This window comes from Phoenix dactylifera, unplaced genomic scaffold (genome assembly GCF_009389715.1).
Source record: "Phoenix dactylifera cultivar Barhee BC4 unplaced genomic scaffold, palm_55x_up_171113_PBpolish2nd_filt_p 000300F, whole genome shotgun sequence".
Lineage (NCBI taxonomy): Eukaryota > Viridiplantae > Streptophyta > Magnoliopsida > Arecales > Arecaceae > Phoenix > Phoenix dactylifera.
The window spans coordinates 189,266-214,521 of record NW_024067777.1 but is presented as its reverse complement, the minus strand read 5'-3'; the positions used below and the strand labels follow the sequence as shown (position 1 = coordinate 214,521).

The 25,256-nt window shown below is 40.4% G+C and overlaps 1 protein-coding gene across 2 annotated transcripts; it reads left to right on the top strand.

Moving 5' to 3' along the window:
• Positions 1-17,650: 17,650 nt before the first annotated feature.
• On the top strand, positions 17,651-24,805 carry LOC103719136. 2 transcript variants are annotated; one of them, XM_008808231.4, is made up of 4 exons: positions 17,651-17,791; positions 17,908-17,985; positions 21,540-21,732; positions 24,404-24,805. In XM_008808231.4, exons 2-4 carry the CDS (start codon positions 17,932-17,934, stop codon positions 24,532-24,534), a joined length of 378 nt encoding a protein of 125 aa, XP_008806453.1. In that variant the 5' UTR covers positions 17,651-17,791; positions 17,908-17,931; the 3' UTR covers positions 24,535-24,805. The 2 variants fall into 2 exon arrangements, with proteins under 2 accessions (XP_008806453.1, XP_008806454.1); XM_008808232.3 differs by having other exon boundaries at positions 17,656-17,791; positions 17,882-17,985.
• The last annotated feature ends 451 nt before the right edge of the window (positions 24,806-25,256 follow it).

Sequence of the window (25,256 nt, the reverse complement as noted above, 5' to 3'; positions counted from 1 at the left end):
AATAGAGGTATGATAACCTCGGGGGATTGCGCCCTATCAATTACAAGCAATTTTTTTTTAAAATTTCAAATTTTGAATTTCAGAATTCAAATTTTGAATTTAAATTTTTAAATTTTAGAATTTTGAATTTTTTTTATTTTTTTTAAATTTTTTTGAATTTTAAATAATTTTTTTTCAAAATTTTAAATTCCAAATTTCAAATTTCAGAATTTAATAACTACGAAATTATCTACTAAAAATAATCAAAACAAAAAAATTAATAGAAATAAAAAAAAACTTACAACCAGAGTGCGTTCACTTCGGGCATCCAAAATTCGATTTGATCTTCGTGATCGTTTTTACTTCTCGATTTGCCTCCCCGGCAACAGCGCTAAAATTTTGTTGTCCGATTTTTGTTTACCTAAAAATATGCTAAATAGATCGTTGTTAGAACCGATAAACAAAGTTTAAATTAATTTTACTCTTACCTGTTCTACTCGAAGAATAGTGGTTGTAAGAGGTCGATCCATAGGGAGGCGGTTGGAGTTGCATAAAAATTAAAACATTCATTCGGATTCAAAATCAATTTTTGAATAATAATAGAAAAACATTATGTCAGAGATGTTGAACGTTTTCTAATTGAAAATAAACAAAAGGGAAGAAAGAAAACTTTGCAATTAAAATTGGATGCAGAGTAGGGGTCGATTTCTAAAGACAGAATATGAATTAAAATCGCCAGTCGAATAGCAAAGATTAATTTCAGAGTTATCTTCAAAATAAGAATTTCAGAATAAATTGCAGAGATTAAACTAAACCTAGAGCACGGATTGCATAAAAGAAAATTAATGGATTTCATAAAAAGAAAACTGATTACAAATAAAAATGGAGATTAGAGGCCTAATACTCCTTCTATTTTGCAAATAAAATAAAGAAAATAAAACAAAAACAAATCTCTTCTCCCTCTCTCTCCCACGGTGGACATAAAATATTAATTCCCCTTTTTTTTTCTTCTTCTTTCCAAAAGAAAACAGAGCAATCCCCTGTTTCTTCTTCTCTCCCCACCGAACCGAGCTCCCTCTCTCCTCTATTCTTTGGCTCAACACCCAGCCGAGAGCTCCCCCCTCCCTTCTCCCTCTCCTCGCCCTCTTATAGATCACCAGATCTTGAAGCCAGCCATGAATAGGAGGAGGAACGGGCACCTGGGATCGCGTGCGGGATCTTTTCTTCGGAACGGACGCGGGATCTCGGGAGGCAGGAGAGGGCGGATGTTGGGGGATCGCTGAGACGGACGGGTTGACGCTCGGAATTCGGAAGAGGGGCTGGACGCGGTGCGGAATCGTCGGATCACGGAAGAAGGGAACGCATGTGGAAGAGGAGGAGGGAGCTGACGGTGATCTGTGGCTAGGGCACTGCGGAATGAAGAAATGGAAGGGAGCAGAGGCGGAGGAGCTGCAGATGGACGGGCATGGGAGGTTGCTGGGTTTTTGAAAGAGGGTGGAGCCGGACGCGATCACAGGATGCTTCATGGCTGAAAAGGAATGGGGCGCATGATCCTTGGGGCGGACTGCATGCAAGGCTGGATCAAGGAGGAGATGGTGCTGCATCACAGGCTGAAGAAAAGGTGCTTGATCGACGGGAGGAAGAAGACGTGGTGGAGACGCGCTGGCAGCGACGCGGAGGGCTGGGATCTTGATCACGGAAGAGCTGTGGTCAGCCGTGACCGATGGAGCGGGCGTGGGACGCTGGGAGCTGACTCGGCTGGGTGCTGGATTTTCTTTGCCCTCCTGAGATGGGAGCTGGGAGACACCAAGTTCCATCCAATTAGTCATATAGATAAAGATAGTGTGATATGAAATTTGGCTTGTAGACGGACGGACTTAGTTCGTCACGGGTCATCTGTTCTGACTGGAGGTCAATTGCAAGTCTTTCAAGTCATGGGTCACCTAGCACCTCGTAGTTATGATATGGCTAAATTAGATTTGCCCAAAATTCTTTCCCAAAAGCACAGAAAAATTGGACCCGATTTGGACCCGAACCCGACTCGGACCCGACCCGATCTTCAACCGAGTTAGGTCTGGTAAGGGATCCTTCTGAAGTCAAATTTGTACTCAATGTGCATTTTATCTCTAATTTATGATAATCTGTGTCAAACCTAAATATAATATTAATCCAGTGAATTTATTATTATCCGTTAGCAATAACACTAATTTTAGTGACGCACTTTTGTGCTCTCATCAATTATTTTTGGGTATTCTGGGAATAACTTCCCATATGAAGAAATAATGAAGTCCACGTTCGTAGGGGAGTCGCCGGAGGAAGAGAAGAAAGCAACGGGAGCCCGCAGCTATGCTGCTGCTACCGTTCACCACTGCATGGAAGCCTAAGCTCTTCACTAGGGCTGGATGCAGCCCTAACAAAGGGACACGGGTTTTATGTATTTAATTTTTATATTCTTGGAGTTGTATGAACCCTCTTACTCTTAAATAAATATTTTTTCATCTCATATTTAATCTCTGTGACTTTAAATATGATGTTCGTACAACTTGTTTTCATGATAACTGAGTGAATATAAAGATAATCCATGCTTAAGGAAGATGCAGTGTCCTGCCACCTTATTTAGGGTAGGCATTTCATACCTACTGAAGATGGATTTTCCTAAAATTACTTTAGTGAAATTTTTATTTGAATGCTTATAGGGCTTGTAGCTAATTTGCATGTTAATCCAAGAATAAATTAAAATACAATTAACCCTTGTTCCGATCTTAGTGGTGAATTTCTTGCCCTAGGTTTTTCCACACTGATATCATTTTAATTGCATTTCTTATTAAATTGCTTAGTTTAATAGTCTTCGCAAACTATTTTTTTAAATATTTTTTTTTAAGAAAACAACTATACCCCAATCCCTGTGGATCGATACCCGTAATTACTATTCTACTAGATATGTGCTATTGCATGGTCTTTAAAGTTGACTATCAATTTTTGGCGCCGTTGCCGGGGATTGCTAGCATGGTTGTTTTTCTTTTCATAATTTTTTTTCGAAATAATAATAATAATAATAATAATAATAATAATATATATATCTAAAATAAAATAAAAATATTTTCTATTTTTGTTACTTTTCTTATCTCCTTTCTTTCTCTTACTAATTTTTGATTTTTCTTTTGGTATTATTTGATCAGGAATCGAAGAGAAAATTTGGGACGATCAAAAGGAAACTACTAGAAAAAGAATGCTGTAGAGGTTTGCTTTAAAAAAAAATTTTGCTGGGAAAATTTTCTTTGGTAACCTCTAAACCTTTCTTATTTAAATTGATTTCCAGTTTGCTTGAAATTTTGTGGTGATTGTCTGATTTTAATTTCAGTAAAAGTGTGAATGCATGCTTGATACACATACACCAATTAATCTGCACATAGTAAGGACAATCACCCCAACAAGATAAGAACTGGATTTCATCACCAGATTCTTGCCCAAATTAGGTGAACCAAATCGCACATAGCTATCACTTTAATTAAAATCAATTAGACGTTGGCTCCTAGGGACATTCGAGCTCAATGGGACGAAGATCACCGAAAGTTGCACCAATTTCGCTCTGTGGCTCAGTTGATGTTTAGGCAAGCTTTGTCTCAAGGAAGACAGTTCATCTGTTCGAGGCAAGTAGTTTTTAAGTGGGACCTTTGCAACGCATCGTGACCCCCCCACTTACCTGGGAGCTTACCTGGTCAACTCAGTTCATTAGACCGGATTGGAGGCTTAGGTGCTCTCTTCAAACCAGTTAGGAGCTGTCTAGTGATTTTAGGGCAAATACAAGAATTTGATGTGTTTTTATTTTAATGCATGCTTGACTGTACTTGACTGATCCAACAAGCTTTAGTGTATGCTAGGGTGTCATTCCAGATCTTCTGAATTAGTACCTTTTGATTCTGAAATAGAGCGTTCTATTAGGGCCCTTTGAGCTGAAATCCGCACCTATAGAACCATAGGATCTGCTTCACCTGTCGAGATGGCTGAAGAACAACCCAAGCTGTTAAAGGAGTACTTTACTCCTTCCATTTATACCTCGCCATCTTGTATTCGACTACCTGATACCACTGCTGCTGTACAGTTTGAAATTAAGTCTAGTGTCATCCAAATGCTTCCCTCTTTTTATGGACTTAACAATGAAGATCCATATAAACATTTGGATGAGTTCCTTGAGATCTGCACTACTGTTAAAATTCAGAACTTCACTGATGATGCTCTGAAACTTAGGTTGTTCCCTTTCTCTCTTAAGGATAGAGCTAAGCAGTGGCTCCATTCATTAGAAGCCAATTCCATTCTTTCATGGGCCCAAATGCAACATGAATTTTTAAAAAAATATTTTTCCATAGGAAGAATGAACCAATTTAGGCGAGCGATCACGAGCTTCTCCTAATTTGACGGGGAAGAATTTCATGAAACCTGGGAAAAATTTAGAGATTTACTTCGAAAATGCCCCCATCATCAAATACCCAAGTGGCAATTAGTACAATGCTTTTATGACGAGTTGTCCGAACGAAACCGTTAGATGGTTGATGCTTCTTGTGGGGGTACTTTCATGCTTAAAAGTGAACATGAGGCATGGCAATTATTTGAAAACCTTAATGAAAATTCCCTCCACCATGCCTCCTCTGCTCGTTAAGCACCCCCGAGTTCTCAAAGAAAATGGACCATATATGAAGTTAGCCAGCCCATAGGCCTATCTGACAAAGTAGATGCACTGTCCTGCAAATTGGACCAGCTAATGTTTAGAGAACAGCTTCCAAACTTTTCCCAAGCACAAGTTTGTGCTCTTTGTTCTAGCCCGTCTCACCCTATTCATGAATGCCCTTCGGCAGCTCAATTCCCTGAATTTGTGCAAGAACAAGTAAATGCTGTCCAAACACAATCCCGACCCGGTAATGATCCATATTCTATCACTTACAATTCGGGATGGCGCAACCATCCAAATTTCTCTTGGAAGCAGCAGACTCCCAATACTTTCGAACCTTATTCCCAAAACTTTCAACCATTCCAGAATGTTCATCCAAACCGTCCTCCTACTCACTATTCACAATTTCAACATGTCCCTCCTCCAGCACCCCAAAGGGATATGGCTTTTGAGCAAAAAGTTTTGACTGCCCTTCAAGGATTTGAAGCCAATACAAAATTGTTGCACTCCCATACCCAGTCTATTGCCAAATTAGAAACCCAGCTAGGGCAGCTAGCGAGTGCACTAAATAAAAGAGAGGAAGGCAAGCTTCCAAGCCAACCAATGAGTAACCCGAGAGGGCAGTATATGGCTCAAGAGACTCACCCGAATGATGTTCACCATGAACAAGCTAATGCCATGACTACCTTAAGAAGCGGACGCTTAGTGGACAATAAGTTTGGAGAAAAAGAACATAAGGAAAATGAAGACAGGAGTGTGACAGTGCCTAAAGAGAACCCATCTAATCCAGTATCAACCACACCTCTACACCAAAGGCTCCTTTTCCTCAGTGTCTGAATACACCTTTTTCCTTTGGCAAGAAAGGAACTTCGTTGGAAGAAATAATGGAGGTATTCAAACAAGTCAAAATCAACCTCCCTCTCCTTGATGCCATGAAACAAGTTCCATCGTATGCCAAATTTCTCAAAGACCTTTGTACCCAGAAACAAAAATCTAGGACACATGTGCCTAAAAAGGTCTTCCTAACTGAACAGGTGAGCTCCATCTTCCAGCACAAAATCCCTCCTAAGTTCAAGGATCCTGGTGCACCTACCATCTCTTGTGTGGTAGGAGATAATTCCATTGATCGAGCACTATTAGATTTGGGGGCAAGTGTGAACCTTCTACCTTATTCAGTCTACGAGAAGTTCGGATTAGGTGAATTAAAGCCTACTTCGGTGTCCCTGCAATTGGCTGATCGATCTGTTAAAATACCATGAGGAACAATTGAAGATGTCCTAGTCAAGGTAGATAAATTTTATTTTTCAGTTGATTTCATCGTCCTTGATATGGAACCTGTGCCGAACCTTAAGAAATAGATCCCTATGATTCTTGGTCGTCCCTTCTTAGCTACAGCCAATGCATGTATTAACTGTAGAACTGGGGTGATGGATATATCTTTTGGGAACATGAAAGTCAAACTAAATGTATTCTATGCCTCTGATCAACCTGCAAGGGAAGATGAGTGCTTCCTAGTAGACAAAATGGACGATCTTGTAGAAGAAGCCCTTCCCTACATTCTGGCAGATGACCCTTTGGAAGCATGTTTAGCCCATTTTGACATTGATAATTTTGATTTAAACAAGGCCATAGAAGAAGTCAATGTCCTACTTGACAATCCGTCTCCCACAAATTCTCATCCTTGGCGTATCCGATATGAACCTCTTCCTACCCTTTCTAGTACGCCACAGTGCCTCTCCATCGAGTCCCCTCCCAAACTTGAGTTAAAGCCACTTTCGGTAATCCTTAAGTATGCTTTTCTAGGATCCGAAGATACCCTACCTGTAATCATCACGGCAGACCTGTCTGACAAACAGGAGAGTCAACTTTTGAGCGTGTTAAAAGAACACAAACATACAATTGGATGGTCCGTAACCGATCTGAAGGGGATTGACCCATCTACTTGCATGCATCGCATTCACCTAGAAGAAGATGCAAAACCGACCCGTAAAATGCAAAGGAGACTCAACCCTAACATGAAAGAGGTGGTCAAGAAAGAAGTAGTAAAGTTATTAGATGCCGAAATCATTTATCCTATCTCTGATAGCAACTGGGTGAGTCCGACTCAAGTAGTACCAAAGAAGTCGGGCATTACTGTGGTCGAAAATGCAGAAGAAGAGTTGATGCCCACACGCACGACCACTAGCTGGCATGTTTGCATTGACTATAGAAAGCTTAACTCCATGACTAGGAAGGACCATTTTTCTTTGCCCTTTATTGACCAAATATTGGAAAGATTAGCCGGTCAGGGCTTCTACTGTTTCTTAGATGGTTATTCTGGATATAACCAAGTAGCCGTGTATCCCGATGATCAAGAGAAAACCACTTTCACATGTCCATTTGGGACATTTGCATATAGGAGAATGCCATTTGGACTCTGCAATGCACCCGCGACATTTCAACGATGCATGATGGCAATTTTTTCTGATATGGTAGAAAAATTTCTGAAAGTATTCATGGATGATTTTTCAGTTTTTGGCCCCTCATTTAATGATTGTCTCAGTAATTTAGCTCTGGTTCTGGAAAGATGTAAGGAGACCAATCTAGTGCTAAGTTGGGAAAAGAGCCATTTCATGGTTCAAGAGGGTATAGTCTTGGGACACATTGTGTCCAAAAGCGGTATTGAGGTAGATAAAGCAAATGTTGATCTTATTTCTAATCTTCCTCCACCTAAATCTGTGAAACAAATCCGTTCTTTTCTTGGCCATGCTGGTTTTTACCGTCGCTTCATTAAAGACTTCAGCAAAATCTCTAGGCCCTTGTGCAATCTCCTTCCCAAGGATACACCCTTTGTCTTTGATGAAGCATGTAAAGAGGCCTTTGAAAAACTCCAATCTAAGTTGTCTACAGCACCTGTCATACAACCTCCCAATTGGATCCTTCCATTTGAACTTATGTGTGACGCTTCTGACTATGCCATTGGGGCGGTTTTAGGACAACGGCTAGAGAAGTTACCTCATGTCATCTACTATGCTAGTAAGATACTCTCAGATGCACAATTGAATTATACCACTACTGAGAAAGAATTACTAGCTATAGTATTTGCTCTGGACAAATTTCGATCCTATCTCTTAGGATCCAAGGTTATTATATTCACTGATCATTCTGCTCTCCGGTACCTCCTTTCAAAGAAGGATACCAAGTCTCGCCTAATTCGATGGATCCTGTTGTTACAGAAATTTAATTTAGAAATTTGTGATAAGAAAAGTACCGCAAATATTGTAGCAGACCATTTGTCTAGAATCCTTCTCGAACCTCCTCATAACATTTCACCACTTCATGACTCCTTTCCAGATGAACAATTATTTGAGGTACAACAAGTGAAAACACCATGGTTTGCCAACATAGTGAACTATCTTGCCATAGGATAAATTTCTGATCATTGGTCCAAGCAGGACAAGGATCGATTCTTTTCGCAAGTCAGGTTCTACTTTTGGGATGACCCCGATCTATTTAAGTACTGCTCTGATCAAGTAATCCGTCGATGTGTGCCTGAATGAATTTCAGAGTATTCTTAGTTTTTGTCATACCCAAGCCTGCGGGGGACATTTTGGGGGTAGAAAAACTGCAGCTAAAGTCTTACAAAGTGGATTTTATTGGCCCTCATTGTTCAAAGATGCTCACAATTTTTGCCAAACTTGTGAGCGATGCCAGCGAATGGGTACAATCACCCGTAGAGATATGATGCCACTTAACCCCATTTTAATTATAGAAATTTTCGATATCTGGGGTATTGACTTCATGGGCCCTTTCCCGCGTTCTTTTAGTTTTGAGTACATTCTTGTCGGGATAGATTATATCTCAAAGTGGGTAGAAGCTGTTGCCACTAGGACTAACGATCACAAGGTTGTAGTTAAGTTCTTACAAACAAATATATTTAGTCGCTTTGGCACACCCCGAGCTATTATTAGTGATGGGGGATCACATTTCTGCAACCGATCTTTTGAAGCTTTGGTTCGTAAATATTCAATCACCCACAAAGTTGCCACCCTGTACCATTCCCAAACAAGTGGACAAGTTGAAGTTTTCAATAGGAAGATAAAACACATCTTAGAGAAAACAATATGCCCTGATAGAAAAGATTGGTCTCAAAGATTAAATGATTCTCTCTGGGCTTATCGTACTGCCTATAAGACTTCTATTGGCATGTCTCCCTATCGACTGATTTTTGGTAAAGCTTGCCACCTACCGGTAGAACTTGAGCATAGAGCTTTTTGGGCCATTAAAAAGTTTAACTTTGATATGGCAGCAGCTGGTTCTAACTGAAAACTTCAACTTAACGAGCTTGAAGAGTTACGCAATGAGGCATATGAGAATGCCAAAATTTATAAGGCAAGGACTAAGGCTTTTCATGACAAATCCATTAACCGTAAGTCTTTTGAGCCTAATCAAAAGATTTGGCTATTCAATTCTAAATTGCGTCTCTTTCCTGGTAAACTTCGCTCTAGGTGGGATGGCCCTTTTTTAGTTAGGAAGGTTTTTCCTCATGGTGCGGTAGAAATTCAAAACATTAGTGATGGTCGTGTCCTGAATGTCAATGGTCAAAGATTGAAACCTTACATAGAGTGTGTTGCAGATGGACAGTTGATTGAATCCCTTGATTTAATGGATCCTATTTATCGGGATAATTAAGGATGCACTGCGTCTGGCTGAAGACATTAAACTTAGCGCTTGTTGGAAGGCAATCCAATTTTCATAGGTTATTTTTGCACCTTTTTTTATCGTATTTTTTTCAAGTGTCCTCATATTACTGATGCAACTAAGGTACAATGCTTCTATCCTCCATATGCATCATATTTTCGTTCAAAATAAAATAACAAAAAATAAAAAATAATAATAATATAATATTATTAAAAAATAAAAAAAACATTGAGGACAATGTCTGATCTAGGTTGGGGGTATAAGATTCAAATTTTTTTACGTAATTTTTCGTTTTCGATTTTTTGAATAAGTTTTTCGAGAAAAAAAAAACGAACCTAATTACTATACCTTAGTGCTGAAATGATAAATGCATAAAGTATATAAAATCTAACAAGTCCAATAATTAGTCAGAAGTAAGACAACTTGAGTTCTTTTCATTAAAAGTTCTTTTAGTGAGTTGTAAGATAATTTTTATTTTGGAATTTCACAACACACATGGCCTGCACTTTTAAGAATTAGGTTCAATATTATGTTGTTAAGTCTGGTAGCAACCTTGAGTCCTGATGAATCATACCTATCTAATTCACTATTATCAAAAAAAAAAAAGAATTTAGTCAGGTACATCGAAAAGGGCTACCTATTGTCAAAGATCAGCGGGCTTATGATGATGAACCCGAGCATAGGTCCGTAGGGGAGTCTTAATGCCCAACACCTTATGCCATCTGGTATGGGAGTGTTGACTGAATGCTCGCTACACGGAGGAATCATTACAAGAGTAAAAGTGCATAATTTATTTATTAAAAAAAAGAAGAGAAAGAGAAAATAATATTGATCTTGAAAAAGATAATAGTGTGAAAGCCATCGTTGTAAAAATTCGAGTAAACTGGAATATTACAGATAAAGTCCATGAGGTATTAAAGTAAACATCCACAACTCTCGAAATCCTGCAAGATAGGATGATTTTGAATCAGTGAATATGTCTTATCTGACCAATTCTTGGAAACTACTAGCTTTAGTAGTATTTTGGAGATCTAAAGCCTTAGCTTGTGTATGGTCCAGATATCACCGAGCACCCAAGTATAAATACGCCTTACGACTCTCTAACAGAAACTTAATGACTTCAACTTAAGTTGCATACTGACCTAGGATTTGGAATGACTTAAAAATTAAAACTTTGTGTGCTTTTGAAATTTTTGGCATTAATGCATTTGAAATTAGATTTTATAAAACAATAAAATAAATTCTTTGGGTAGAGACAGCAGTTTGTGGGTATCTGAGCCGGAAATCCTCACAAGACAAAACTCGTTCACTAGGGCCACCTAGGGGTTTAAAGCCTTATTGCATACGGTAAATGCAATCGCGATTCCTGCGAAAGTGTGTTAGTTTTTTTTTATTTTTATTTTGCTCGAGGACTAGCAAAATGTAGGTTTGGAGGTGTGATAAGTGTTAAATAAGGCGTAAATTAATCTATTTTATATAACACTTATTATTATTATTATACACATATTCTAAATTTAAACATGAAAAAATGTGTTTTCCTTCAGCATTTCATTTTAAATAAATTATTCAAGTTTGATTGATTTTTTTTATTTTATTGGTCGAGTCTAATGTATGCAGGTCAAGTCAAATTCATTTGGGATGATCCTTGAACCCAAATTGCATGCACCCTGTGAATCAAATCCTCTCAGATTTTCGATTCAGCCGTTCATCCCAACTCTATTGTTTCTTTCACATCCAATTGAGCTCGACCTTTCATGTTCTAACATTCTGTCCCAAAATCTTCCATGTTGAATTATTTGAACCTGTATAATGGATCAGCTTTCATGTTGCAATCAACCATTCAAGTCATCATATCCTTCCACGTGCAATCCTGAGACCAACAAACAAGCCCGTCCAAAGAACAGAGCCGTGTGTCTCCTCTTCCGAGTCAAGCCATTTTTCTTCCGGATTAATCCCATTCAAATGTATAACGTCCCAGCTATTCCGCTCCACGTTATTCTCCCAAGCTTCACAGCATCTCCCACATCCAATAGATTCAGCTGTCGTGATCTACCTTCGTCCACGTCCTCAACCGAACCCAACAGCTCCCAGCTCCTTATCCCACGGATCAACCAAACTCCCGGATTAATCCCAGCGTCCAAGCCAATCTCTTCCGCATCCAAAGCATCTCCCAAGTATTCTTCGACTTCATCCTCCCAGCATCTCTATCATCTCCAACTAAAATTCTTTCTCCCAAACCAATCCAGCATCTTTCCGGCTTGATCCCATGAAATCCCCTGCTTATCCGTGATTCTCTTCCTCCTTAAATCTTTCACTCCCGTGTCCCACGAACAAAACTAAAACCGCTTCCACCCATGAAGGAGCTCATCTTTTCTTCTCCTGGACATCTCCCAGCCCGCGGTTCATCTTCATCTCCCCATTCCGTGGATCACGCCCCAACTCATCTTCCCCGAGTCCGTGATTCATTCTTCCCCTGTTCCAGTTTGCAACCTTATCCCAAGGAACAGAGCCTGATAAATCCAACGAGTCCCGAGCTTCACGGCACCTTCCCCTACTTCGGATAAGTCCCAAACCCCCTCATTCACAGCAAATCCTTCATCAGGCCATGGATAAGTGCAGCTCCTACTAGCCTCCGAGATTCTCCCCAACATCTTCCCAACGTCCCACGCTTATCTTCCCGTTCGGATCAAGCAACCAGTTCATCCTGTTTCGTTCCCGCAATCGTACGCGTCTCCTTCTGCATCCAAAGATCCTCTGTTCTCAGCCGTATCCCTCTACCGAACTCAGGATCCGATCTTACCTCCCAGCTCATGGATTCGTCTCCTCTTCCGGCTTGATCCCAGCTCCTCCCAGCTGAGATCCCAACGTCTCACCCATTGCATCCACGCTTCATCATCTTCAGTGTCCAGAACCAACGGCAACCACCCAAATCCGCAAGCGATCTACCGCATTCCCTTCCTCTTCCTTCGAGATTCTATCAACGCCCACATCAGCAGCATTCCCAAACTCCCTTCGGATCACTCCACAAACGGAATCCCCTGTTTCGAGATCACATCCATCCGAATCCCTTGCATCTCAGCTCGCGATTCATCACTTCCTCCCAACCGTTCTCTCCTCCCACAAAATCCCAGCAACCCCACCAGGGGCGGCTCAAAACATTCTGGGGCCTAAGGCGAATCCAATGAATGGTGCCTTTTTTTTTAATAATTTTTTAATAAATATAAAATATTTAAAAAAATATATAAAAATAGATAGCTATCAAGTACACTATTTTAACAAAGATACATAAATCTGACAAAGATAGACAAAAAGCCTTTTTTATTTAATATAATTCTTGAATGGAAGCACATAAAAGTAATTATACTAAATGAAGGGCCATGAAACTGATTAAATAACTGAGATAATGCTTGGCAATACTGTTTACCATGTCAAGCAAGAGCCAAATAGGAAAAGGTCATCCCATGGCACTTCATAGTCAAGGTAACGAAAAGAATTTTTCCATAAAGGAACCTCTCCATAAGATAAAGTAGGGTCATTATGGGAAATTCACCCCATCCCACCATCTCCCCTTCAAGTAAGTACCCAAGCGGCAACTGCAACATCACAGCACAGCAGCCATTAAACCCTCTCCCTCCTTTTCTCTCTCTACCACCCAAGAGGGGAGAAGAAACCGAGAGGAGAAAACTAAAAGGATCTCCACCCTCGAAGAAGTCCATCTCCAATCCCCCTATCTTTCTTCCGGATGGCCCAGCTGGATCAGGAGTAATGTGAGGGAAGGAAAACCAAGACCAAAACCAAAAAAGAGAAGGGATGAAAGATAAGAGTAGCTTCAGGCGTCTATCAAGCCAACCAAATCCCTCCTCTCTCTCTCGCTCTCCCCACCCAAAACAAAACTACTGTCCCCAACATCCCAAATTGCCCCTCTGCAGGCCAGGAAACTCTCCACCTTCTTTCCATCAAGGGAGAAGACTCGTAGCCAGCCCCAGATCGGGGCCTTTGCTTCCTTTTGGTCAGCCTCCCGGGGGCCTTGCATTAGCCCGGGGCCTTAGGCGACCGCCTCAGTCGCCTAGAGCCCGGGCCGGCCCTGAACCCCACGTATCTTCTCCGCATCAGAATCAGTTCGTTCCCATCCGGATCAGCTCCATCCAGCCGCTTTCATCCTTATCCGTGATTCAAAACAGGGGAGGAGAGAGAGGTGGGCAGCCTATAAAAGGAGTCAGGCGTAAGCAGAGGAGGCATTCTTCTCACCCATTCTCTTCTGTTCCATTCTTCTTCCCCCATCAAGCTTGGAGTAAGCCGAATCCCATGAAGTCAAGAGAGAGATTATTTTTGGGTATTCTGGGAATAACTTCCCATATGAAGAAATAATGAAGTCCACGTTCGTAGGGGAGTTGCCGGAGGAAGAGAAGAAAGCAACGGGAGCCCGCTGCTGTGCTGCTGCTACCGTCCACCATTGCATGGAAGCCTAAGCTCTTCACTAGGGCTGGATGAAGCCCTAACAAAGGGACACGAATTTTATGTCTTTAATTTTTATATTCTTGGAGTTGTATGAACCCTCTTACTCTTAAATAAATATTTTTTCATCTCATATTTAATCTCTGTGACTTTAAATATGATGTTCATACAACTATTTTTCATGATCACTGAGTGAATATAAAGATAATCCATGCTTAAGAAAGATGCAGTGTCCTGCCACCTTATTTAGGGTAGGCATTTCATACCTACTGAAAATGGGTTTTCCTAAAATTACTTTAGTGAAATTTTTATTTGAATGCTTATAGGGCTTGTAGCCAATTTGCATGTTAATCCAAGAATAAATTAAAATACAATTAACCCTTGTTCCGATGTTAGTGGTGAATTTCTTGCTCTAGGTTTTTCCACACTGATATCATTTTAATTGCATTTCTTATTAAATTGCTTAGTTTAATAGTCTTTGCAAACTGTTTTTTTTAAATATTTTTTTTAAGAAAACAACTATACCCCAATCCCTGTGGATCGATACCCGTAATCACTATTCTACTAGATACGTGCTATTGCGTTGTCTTTAAAGTTGACTATCAGGAGGCCTCGGGGTGTCTTCTTTGCTGGAGCCCAGGCATCCCTAGGATGTCCCTAGTCGAACTCAATTGTCATAGTCGTCCTATTTGAAATACAAACGAAATGAGAGTTTTTTTATTAGCAATGAGTTCAAACTATAGTGAACCTTACTGATGACAAGCGCGAAAGTTGTCGTAGCTCCAAGATCACAGGATCGGGGTGTCATCGAGGTCTTTATCTTATATGCCTAAGGCCTCTAGTCGCTAGGTTTCGAGATCCAGTGTAGAGCACCTCGTACTCGATTTCGTTACTCAAGATAGAGAATTTGTACTAGAGGGCACACCCTTTGATTACTCTACTAGGGCTAGTAAGCATGGAACTGACACTTGCTACCTCTAGGACCCAATGACCCATCCACGCGCATGACTTATGGTCGCTCTGTGGTCTTTTTATTGATGCCGGCCATCGGGCGATTGTCGATTTGCTCTGGAGGCAGGCAGGCACTTCTTGGTCCCGTTGGACACAAACATACTGATCTAGCCACCCATATCAGATGAGTGCTTCGATTTTGTCCTTGAGTGCACTCCTCGATGTCACGATCTCAGTCTTAATGAAAGCGACAATACTTTTTTTGGCCCCTCTTGGTCACTAGGCCCTTCATCGGATGCAGAGGGCGTAGGTAGCCTCGACCCTCAATCTCCATGACGATCAGGGCCCTCTAGGTGGTGAGAGGGGCATACCTCTCAATCTCCCAAAGAGGGCTTTTGGGCTGTTGCAGGCCCCTCTTGTGCTAAGGTGAGATACTCTTCTGCTCTCTTCGCTCCTTGCGTTCCCTCTTGCTTTCTTGGGGGGGAGTCTCCGACTGGCGGACTCGCAGCAGGAGGCCATGGCTTTCTTGGTGTGGGCATATTTGTCGGCCGCACCAACATTTCGATGAAGTCATCAAGGAAGTGCTTTTCTAGGAAGAAAAGGAAGCGCAACGACCGCAAGCTGCTCTTCATTGCAGACATCGCTATCGACTGGTCTAGGTTGCGGACCTCTAATGTCGCTGCATTGAAGCGGATGACATATTTCTTGAGGGATTCCCTCTCCTCTTGCTTGATGTCGAGCAATGCGGCCGAACCGCGGCGTCATCTTTGGCTAAAGATGAAGTGTGCCGCGAAGAGGAGGGTGAGCTGTCCGATGAAGCAGATGGATTCAGATTGAAGCTCGGAGAACCAAAACTAAGCCGCTTTGTGAAGGGTCGCAGGGAATGCCTTGCAAAGAACGATGTCGGTAGCTTTGCGCAACATCATGAGAGCCTTGAAGCTCTCAAGGCGATCCAAGGTGTCTGAGGTGCCATCGTATGGCTCTACTTATGGCATCTTGAATCGAGATGAGATGAGTTCCTCCATAATCTACCGAAAATACGGAGGCTTTGAGGAGAAATTGAGGTCGTTGCTCGCCCTTAGAGCCTGTCCTTTGAGAGCCTAAATTTGTCATCCTATTTTCTCGATTCTCCTATCAAGGTTGGCTTCCTACTAGGGCGAAGACTCTACGAGGTGAACAGACGAGAGGCTCTGGACGAAATTCTCGCTGGAATGAGGACTTGGAGTGCATTATTTTCTATTCCGACCGGGGCATTCCACTAAGTGCATCGACTTTGATGCGACCACTCAAGATCCCGATCCTGAGAGAGGTGGCTGACCAGATGCATGCGAAGCAACTAAGCGGGGAGCTGAGTTGGTTGGATTCAGTCATGTCGGCTCCGATCACATTACCGCCTACTGCAGGCCCTAGACCACCGCGTTCAACTCTTGCACCTATTGAGTAAGCAGATTGAACTGCTCCTTATCTACCGGCGTGGCGGGCCGTTTTGGTGGAGCAGATTCGGGGCTCTGCAACGATCCTTGGGAGCTCGGAGTGTGGTGTTGCGAAGCATACAATACACCCAGGTTCCTCGCGACCTCATGTTGGTTATCTCTCTCTCCAATTGAAGTTGATGTAGCTGGGGGTTGGGCTCTTCCTCTAGCGTCAATCTATTGCCGCCGAATTCGGACCGAGATGGGAGCGCAGCTCATACGACCCTGGGGTCGACTAGAGGCGACGGGCACTAGACTCCTCCGTTGGGTGGCCTGCAAGAATTTTACTTATCGAAGAGTTTCCGGTAGAGAACCCTCCAATGCCTAAATCAGAATAATGAGACAACAGTGTAGAAGAGAGAAATCTCAGCAGAGGATGATCTCTATAAGTGATAGTGAGTGCTTATTATACACATACCTTAAGTCTCCCGGGTTGCACCCTTTATATGGGGGAGGCAGTCTCAACGTTATTTGGGCCGACATAACGTGCAATGATGCTAGAGGCGCGAGGGTCTATCCGCGTGGAAAGAGTGCGACGCAGATGTGATGCGAGATGTGGGGCTGCCATGACTACGGACTGCTAAGACTATAGGTTGTTAGGGCTGTCAGCCCTGGTCGACGTGTGCTGATGATTCTCCTCGGCCGGCGACTTTTCGGTTGGAGCTATAGTCGTTTATCTCAGTTCATGTTTTTGAGATTAGAGAGGTCAGTCTGATCGAGATTGAAGTGTCCCATATTTCTTTCATCACTATCCGATCACAAGAGCAAAATTGTGACGTCATGGTGGTAGTGCATTTCCATCTCAATGAAGTTGGTCCCCATTGCAATGGTGGGGGCAGCGGCTCTGATAAAAGACCGACCAATATAGTGGGAGAGCAATGTTCCTTCTCCAGTTGCGATAAGGAAGGGGAGGAGCCGATCGGAATCAAATTTCTAGACTCAATTATAACCTCTTAAAGTTGCAAAAAATTACATCACTTACCATCGTACGTTGAATTACCATTCGAAAGTTCCAAAAATTACATCACTTACTATATTTAGGTTTAGGTTTAGTTCAAATTACAGTACTTGCTATTCGTACTTGAATTTTTCATCAACCATACTCGAGTATCTTGAGAAAAATCATGACCGTTCATTTATCAACAAAACGGTGAAAATAGAAATTCTTGCAAAAAGTTGAGAAAGCGCCGTGGCAAGATGCTTTGGGGAACTACCAAAACAGGACAGAGAGACGTTGATGGTCAAAAGCCTCATGGCTCTGAGCAAGCCGAGGCTGGTCCCTCAGTGGCGCTGAGCAAGCCGAGGCAGGTCCCCTCCCTTCCCCACCGCTTCACTCTCGCCTTCTCAAAATAATAATTTTGTGGGCCTCCCTTTCTCTTCTTTCACAAAAGCCGAAGGCCATCAAATCCTCCCAGTAACTAAAGAACACCTCAAAGGAACGGTACTCCCTCGCCCCCCCCCCCCCCCCCCTCTCTTCTATGAGGTGGCAACAAAACTTCCGAAGGTTCCTGTAGAGATTTGCCTAGAAATCCCATTCCTTGAGCCTTTTCTCTTCGGCAACTGGAGAGATCTCCTCTCTTCTCGATCGGTGATTGGGTTTTTTTGTTTTTTTGTGGCTCTTCTATGATTTTTGTAGAGTTATGAGCATTTGTGTCGATCGGGGTGGAATTTGATGTAGGAATGGCTTCGGATTTGGAATTCTAGGGGTTCTTTTTGCGGAGGAGGGAGATGCACAAGGGGCGGTCTCCGGAGCCTTTAGATTTCTTCATCTGGACGGTCGAGGTATGTTTTTCCCTTTCTCCAAAAGTTTCATCAGGTGTAAGTGATTTTCTGCAGATTAATTTCATTAGGGGACGTGTTGCTTAAATCTCTTTCCTTATTCTTTCTTTAATCTCGGTTTCATCGGATCTTAGTGATTTTCTGGAGATTAATTTCATTACGGTACATGTTGGCGTGGAAAAATGATTGATTTTTTCGCATTTTAATTTTTTTTTCTCGTTTTTTTTTTTTTAATCTCCTTATGGTGGTTGGAGCTACCAATTTTTTGTGATTTATCTTAATCATCCATTGTGAGCTCAGTAAATTTTTTTGTGGAATTCCATTTATGAGATGTATAGAGGTGGTTTGGTTGCCCGTTCATCGGTCTATCTGCTCTAGTAGGCATGGATCACTTCTGGAACTAAGCATTCTAGTTTCATGCCATGCTACTGGATTTTTTGTCAGCTTGCTCCTAGACATTATGCTTGTTACGTGAAATATATGTTTGTCTTGCTTTATGGAAGAACCATCCAGTGTAAAAAAAACACATACCTATCAGGAGTAATCGAATAATTTGGGGTTCTTCAAGAGAATAAGAGATTGTGGATTCAATCTCCTATGGCAATTCTTCATTTTGTAACTTCTTTTGCATCCTTTTCTTGTCTCCTTTTTTAGGTGTTTTGATTTTATTTGATCTCTGATTGTTTAGAAGCTGCCTTGCTACATCAAGCGCATGATTACAGCAGGTCTGTTGGCTGGTCTGAAGCTGATGAGATATGATGGAAAATGGAGTTTTAATTGGCAATATGTTATATCAAATGATGAAACAACTTCTTCTTAACATGTTGGTTTCATAATTTTCTTCTACTAATTAGTATTTTTATTTTAAAACATCAACTTGATTGATGTTATATGATTTTTTCTTTTTTTCGTATTCCCTTGATGCATTTCCCAGTTGAACTCCCTCCCTTGTTTTCAGACGACATGGTATATATGCCACATTTCAATCAACTGTAGTCCTTTGAAAAGCAGTTACATTTACTTTGTTAAATGGTTGACAAATCTCTGTATAGGTGGATCAGATCAGTGTTAGTGACAGTTTGTATGATGTATAACTGAAAATCTATTTCTCAGTCAAATTCATTTTCTCCTTATATGGAGTGGAGTTTTGTGGCTTCTAGTTGGATTGATGCACAATAATGTGTCTTGCAAACTGGTGTCTATGAACATTGATGAATCAATCATGATCCAAAAAATATGACTGCATCTCCTGCAGAAATTTGAAGTGCCTTATTGGTCTCTATGGACTGTCTTGGTATCAGCTAGAGGAGGTGTATAAGCAGATATGAGTAGATCTAATGGCTCTGAATACGATATCTGGATTTTCATATGCCATTGGTTATGTCAAAGATTTTCTGTTTATCTTTTTGAGTGATTCTTCATTTGGCAGTCAGGTGTGGTCTTAAACTACTGTGACGGTTATAACTGACCCTGCTATTGCCATATATGCCGTCATCTTGTACCTTTTCTAATTTTTATTTTTTATGGAACTTATTTGCTTACATTGATGCTGCAAAATCTTGCTGCTTCTGATGGAAAGATGATAAGGGAGAGAGCTATCCATTTACTCCACCTAAAATTTAGTTCAGATGCATGCTACTTTTCTTGATTATCATTTCCTATTGCAATGGATGAATACCATCAGTTGTTGAAAAGTTTTAATATCATTTACTCAGGTTTTCTTTCATGTTGCTTGATAATGGATTTCTAACTATTAGTATGATAGAAGTATATGACTGTTTGTTTTGTTGATATTCATAGGAGTTCTTCTCTATTGGTAACTGATGAAAGAACTTAATGCTTATAGAAGAAACTTAATGTTAAATTTTTTCTGCCCAATTTGCGATTGAAACATGTAACTTTTCTTTTCAGGTAGGCCTTTTGAGTTTCAGTATTATGAGTGGATTGAAAACTCATAACTTGCTATTTTGTTGATTGTTCTATTGAGTGCAGATGACCCATTATATCTAGTTGGGTGACTATGCATATCATCACAATCTTTTGCTTCCACCTGATTACTTCATGTTACACTTCATTTCTGTTAAATTATGTTGCTTCCACCTGATTAATTAACCTTGATTTCTATTGAATTTTATTATTTCATAGAGTTGTCTCTACCATATTTACATTGAGCCGATGGTAATGCATGGCTTCTATGAGTGAAACATGGCATGTTATGAAATTTTTTTAATTATCAGATAGCTCAGATGTTTGCTGATAAATTCTAATCTTTGGTTTGTATGTTATTTCTTGCATGACCTCATTCATTTTTTAAAAGAAAAACTTAGAGGTAAACACCTAAAAATACTACAACAGATGTACACTGCTGCTTCATTTATGACCTACCTCATTTATTTGGCTAGTGGATTTTGTAACGATCTGTCCAGACCGCAGAGTTCTGTCCCATTGAGTAGTGTCACCTTAATGTCCCCACTCCATAATTTCATATCATAAGCAACCCTTTAAAATAGGTACCTCTCCTGCTACTTCAACTTTAGTTTGTATTTGTCAACTTTAGTTTGTATATGTCCTGTTTTTTTCTAAATCTTTAACCTGACTCTAAGGCTCTCTCTGAATTGGGTTCACACTTGGTACTACATTGTGGCCCTAGTTCACATTCTCTTTTGATCAGTACTAAACAACCCCTAAACTTCATATGTACTGGAAGTAAAGTATCTGCTTTCTATCTTAACCACACTCAGTGTAACAATCTAGTTCCTTCTAAACTGATCTTATACCCAAATACCTCCCTTCACTCTTCAATACGTGCTCCAATATTTTGATTTGATACATACAACTAAACTACTTATGTGAGATGTCGAAATTTAAAGGGGGGAGTAAAAAAGAGCCTCTGGGAATAGGTATCTACTCATTTTAATTTAAAAATTATATGTGTGCCAATATTTCTTCTTCATTAACAATTTTGCATACCCAATGCCTCTTCCCTTTTTTTAAAATAACCCATGTTTGGCTAAAACAATCATGATTAGGATCTGGCAGTTTCTTCTTTACCAAAATAACCATGAGATCAGGATCCAATGGTGAGTTTCTTCATGAGCATGGTTCCTTTGGCATGATTTTTCCCATCCCTGCTTCCTCTCATGAAGGCCCCAATCAATATGGGTTTGGCAATGTTGCGACCAGGATCTGACAGTGTGCTTTTCTGTGGGCATAATCTTCTCAATCTGCAGGTTTTCCCATCCACTGCCCCTCTCATGAGAGATGCACAAGGCTATTTTGTATAAATGAGCTTTTAATTGGCAGCTCTGCTTACTTGAGACACTAGCACTTTTTAGAACAATCACGGACTCGTAGACATAGCCCTATTCATTAATCTGGGTGGGTCAGAGCGAGCTATGATAATTCAAATAAAACCCAATTAAGGAAGTAGCAAACCAAACCTAAATAATTTTTATTTGATAAGTGTGTATATGCTTCTGCCATACAAATAGTAATTTTTTTTCTTCACAATTGTATTGATATATTTTTCTTGGCCTGATATAAAAATATGATTTCAGGATGTTGGGTTGTGGCTGGAAGACATAAATCTTGGTAGCTACCGTCAGGTTTTTGAAGATAATGGTGTCAATGGGGAGTACTTAGAGAGCTTATCTATGTTCACAACAGAACAGATTCTGCGGTTTATCAGGCGGTGCCACATGAAGTGGGGAGATTTTATTACACTCTGCAAGGAGTTACGGCGCATTAAAGGTTTTGTTCTTGACTTGTGTTCATTTTATATTCATGATTGCATTGCATAGTTCTTGACTAAACCAACACTTTTTGGGTTGACTGCATCGTAGAATGTGTTCCTTCTTACAATCATTTGGTGTTTGGCCATTGATTTGATCAACAGATTTCTAGCATGTGGTGTTTCTGTTATAGGAGCAGTAGCATGTGTCTGTGTTTTGAACTTCAGATGCCAACAGCAGTCAAGTGGCAAGCCCATTCATCAGGCTGTCACATTATCTAGCAAGAAGTTTTTGAATGCAGTACCTGTATGTCATTTGATGGTTCATCATTCATGTGACTTGGATTCATGGCCATGTTCGGTTGCCATTACTCAGGATGCAAGAAAAAGAATAGTACTATCCTGAGCACAGTACATTCCAAAATGGCTTAATTGCGAACCTCGTTGTGCTATGTATAATAAGTCCTTGCTAGACAACCATTGCTTGTTCATAACTGTGTTTAGAATTAATAAATACCCTACTTCTGTTTATGCTATCCTTAATCTCCTAAGTAGATCCAGCTAGTGCCTGACATCCTTAGTTCTTTATGGGTGCACGTAAAAAGACTTTTACAATAATATACATCTCAGAATAATATGTGCATCTGTATGCCTATGTCATGTCACTTTTTTTTTTTTTTGGACGGGAAGTCGGGCAGGGAGGGGGAGGAAAGGCTGGCTCCTGCATCCTTGAGGAAAATAACTCTGCACATGTATGACTACAGCATTTGGCAATTGAACCTTCTTTTCTTGCCCTTTTTTGCATGAAAATTGCATTTCGTCTGATGTTTGATGTGGAGGGTTGATTCTGTACATAATTAAGATTTCAGATCTGCAACAAGTGCAGCAATCCAATATTTACACTCTGTACCAGAGATTGATTGTAATTTTGTCTGGGGAATCCTCAGGGCCCAGATTTAATTGTTCACTCAAATAGACAAAAAAGAAGGGAAAATATGGTTGGGAATAGGAAAACTGGATTACATTAAAGTTTCATTGTGTACTTTGTTACACCATCATATTTTCTTTTCTTTTCTTTTTTATAATGCAACTAACGTTAAACATGCATGGCTTAGATTAGAAGATACATGAGAGAGAGAGTGAGGTGGCATGGCCGGCAGTAGCATGCACGTGCATGTGCGAACCCCCCCCCCCAACACACACAACATAAATACATGTATGCATTTATTTTTTTTATTTCTCCTCCAGTTTCTCGTCTATTCTGTCTTAAACTTCAATTTTCTTTCATTTTCTCTATTTATCTCCCCAGCTTGTTTTTTTAGGCACCATAGAGAAATCAGGGATCCTCTTTGGTGCAGGTGAGATGAGGAAGCCATATGCCTCGAATGCTTCATAAAAGTTTACTAGAATCCTTTATAGTGGCCTTCATCCCATTTCTGTTTAGGATTGTGTATCTGCTGATGTGGTTCATCTAGAGATCAAAATAAGACTCAAAAGAACTATGGTTGGATCTAAATATCTAATATCAACCTTTGAACCATAGATCACCTACAAGACCCTCCAAAAGCCCTAGAGCAGGAATCAAACAAGTGCAGACCCATATTATTCACTAGAACCACAAAATTAACGAAAAGTCGAATCCTACATTTTTTTTTAAAAAAAAAGAAGACCTAAACCTAATCTAAGCCATTATCTGCATCAATGGTACTCTTTATCATGTTTTTCTCATGATAGCCCATAAGTGGTTTTCTGCATAATTTGTTTTTTTTTTTCCGGCATGTCATCTTTGGGAAGTTTGAAGAGATTCAACATTGCTAGATTAAAATTGCTTTTTCGAGAGAATTGCGAGCATCTGTGAAATTTCCTTTCAAAATTTCTTAACCATAATCTAGAACCCACTCGGATTGGACCTTATCAGATTGATGACCTCTTAAGAAGCAAATGGAGCCTTGTGGATTGCACTCTGGTGATTTAAAGTCTATATGATGTAAATCTGCAGTAACTTTGGCTCAGAGCTGATTTCATCTGATCTATGTATCACTCTCTAAATGCATTTAATCAGTATAAATCCAATCAGCTTCAAAACTGATCACTAATCTGCTATTTGGATAATGACAACAGTAGAAACTGGTCCAGGTATTCAGATATGAAGCTATGATAAATTGTCTGGATTTAACAAGTAGGAGAATAATTTGTTCAGCTGTAGTCGGTAGAAGAGACTCGAGAAAATAGAGATGAGAAGAAGAAAAATAGAAGAAAGAAGAATAAGAAAAGAGTGAGGAGGAAAGAGAAGACCTGCAGTCAATAATATTGTGAAATAATGTCACATAAAACCCATAAAAACCACCCAAGTTGAGGTTATATGGCCCACCAAGTTGAGGCCACATCAACCACATTTTGTAGACATGCCTGAAATTCGCCATTTGAGCCTATAACCCTCTAGTAACATCAACTAGTTTTCAGGGACTATAAAAGAGAAAACCAAAGGATGCCTGGAGAACAGAAAATCTAAAATTGTCCTGTCTATCACATGATTTTTGATGTGGTGATTGTGGCGGTTGGTTTCTTTTTTTCTTTTCTTTCCTTTAATAATTGTCTTGTTTGCTAAAATCCTGCAATCAAGCCATGTGTCATCATTCTTTGGATGCAGCGAGTGGTCGTTATTAACATTTTTGGTGCATGTACATGCAGTTGCTTGCCTGAAAGGAGAGCAAGAGATCCGCAGGCCATGGTGGGCTCCATCATGCTTATCAGTGGTGTTTGTTAGGGTTGCCAGGCGCAACAGACAATCTCGGGTTGTCTCCTTGAAGCTGGAATCTTGAGCTTCTACATGAAATCACCCTCCCTCATCACATGCCACAACCTACCTATTACCCCTTCACTTGATCCTTTTTTTCATCCCTTTTTTCTTTCCCTGTTTAACTTTTGGGAAGTTGGCATGTTGTTGCTACAGGCTAGTGGACTATGAGGTGTTTTGGGTCTGCAGACAGTTTGGCTGTTCTTGTCCCTGTTCTGTTATGTATAATTCTCTGTTCACTCTGTTTTATGTATTTATTGATTAATTTTTCATATATAGGTTTTTATTGTGGCTAACTGCAGGAAGATATAGCATTTTTTAGTATAATTATACTAGCGTTAAGCAATACAAAAATACTGCAATTTTAATTGTTGTGAAGAACAACCATCATAATTCTTCCTTTCAGAACAGGGCAGTACATGGCTGGCGATCCTTCCTGAATCTTTCTAGAAGGGTCAAATTTTGATTTACACCCTCAAGATTTGGTTATCAAACTCTTAATCTATTGCGCATGGCTGCATATTGGAAGGTAATCAAGGAATACTTGTTTCTGCTCCTGATATACTTGATTGAATGATGACATGACTGTTTGATAGATCTTAATGACATTGTTGATCATTTTTGCTTGTTCGGATGGCTTTGCACTTGCATAGGTCGCATGATCTTTCGTGTTCTATATACACTAGGTCACTGTAATGGATGGATGGGAAGTTCCATTCTCCAATCCTTCGGTATCATTGTTCTCCA

What these genes read in the sequence shown, in the direction of transcription:
- LOC103719136 (XM_008808231.4), top strand. Translation starts at nt 17,932, where the DNA reads ATGCACAAGGGGCGGTCTCCGGAGCCTTTAGATTTCTTCATCTGGACG. An exon ending in TCTTCATCTGGACGGTCGAG is followed by an intron (nt 17,986 to 21,539) that starts GTATGTTTTTCC and finishes ATATGATTTCAG; the next exon opens with GATGTTGGGTTGTGGCTGGA. An exon ending in GGAGTTACGGCGCATTAAAG is followed by an intron (nt 21,733 to 24,403) that starts GTTTTGTTCTTG and finishes ATGTACATGCAG; the next exon opens with TTGCTTGCCTGAAAGGAGAG.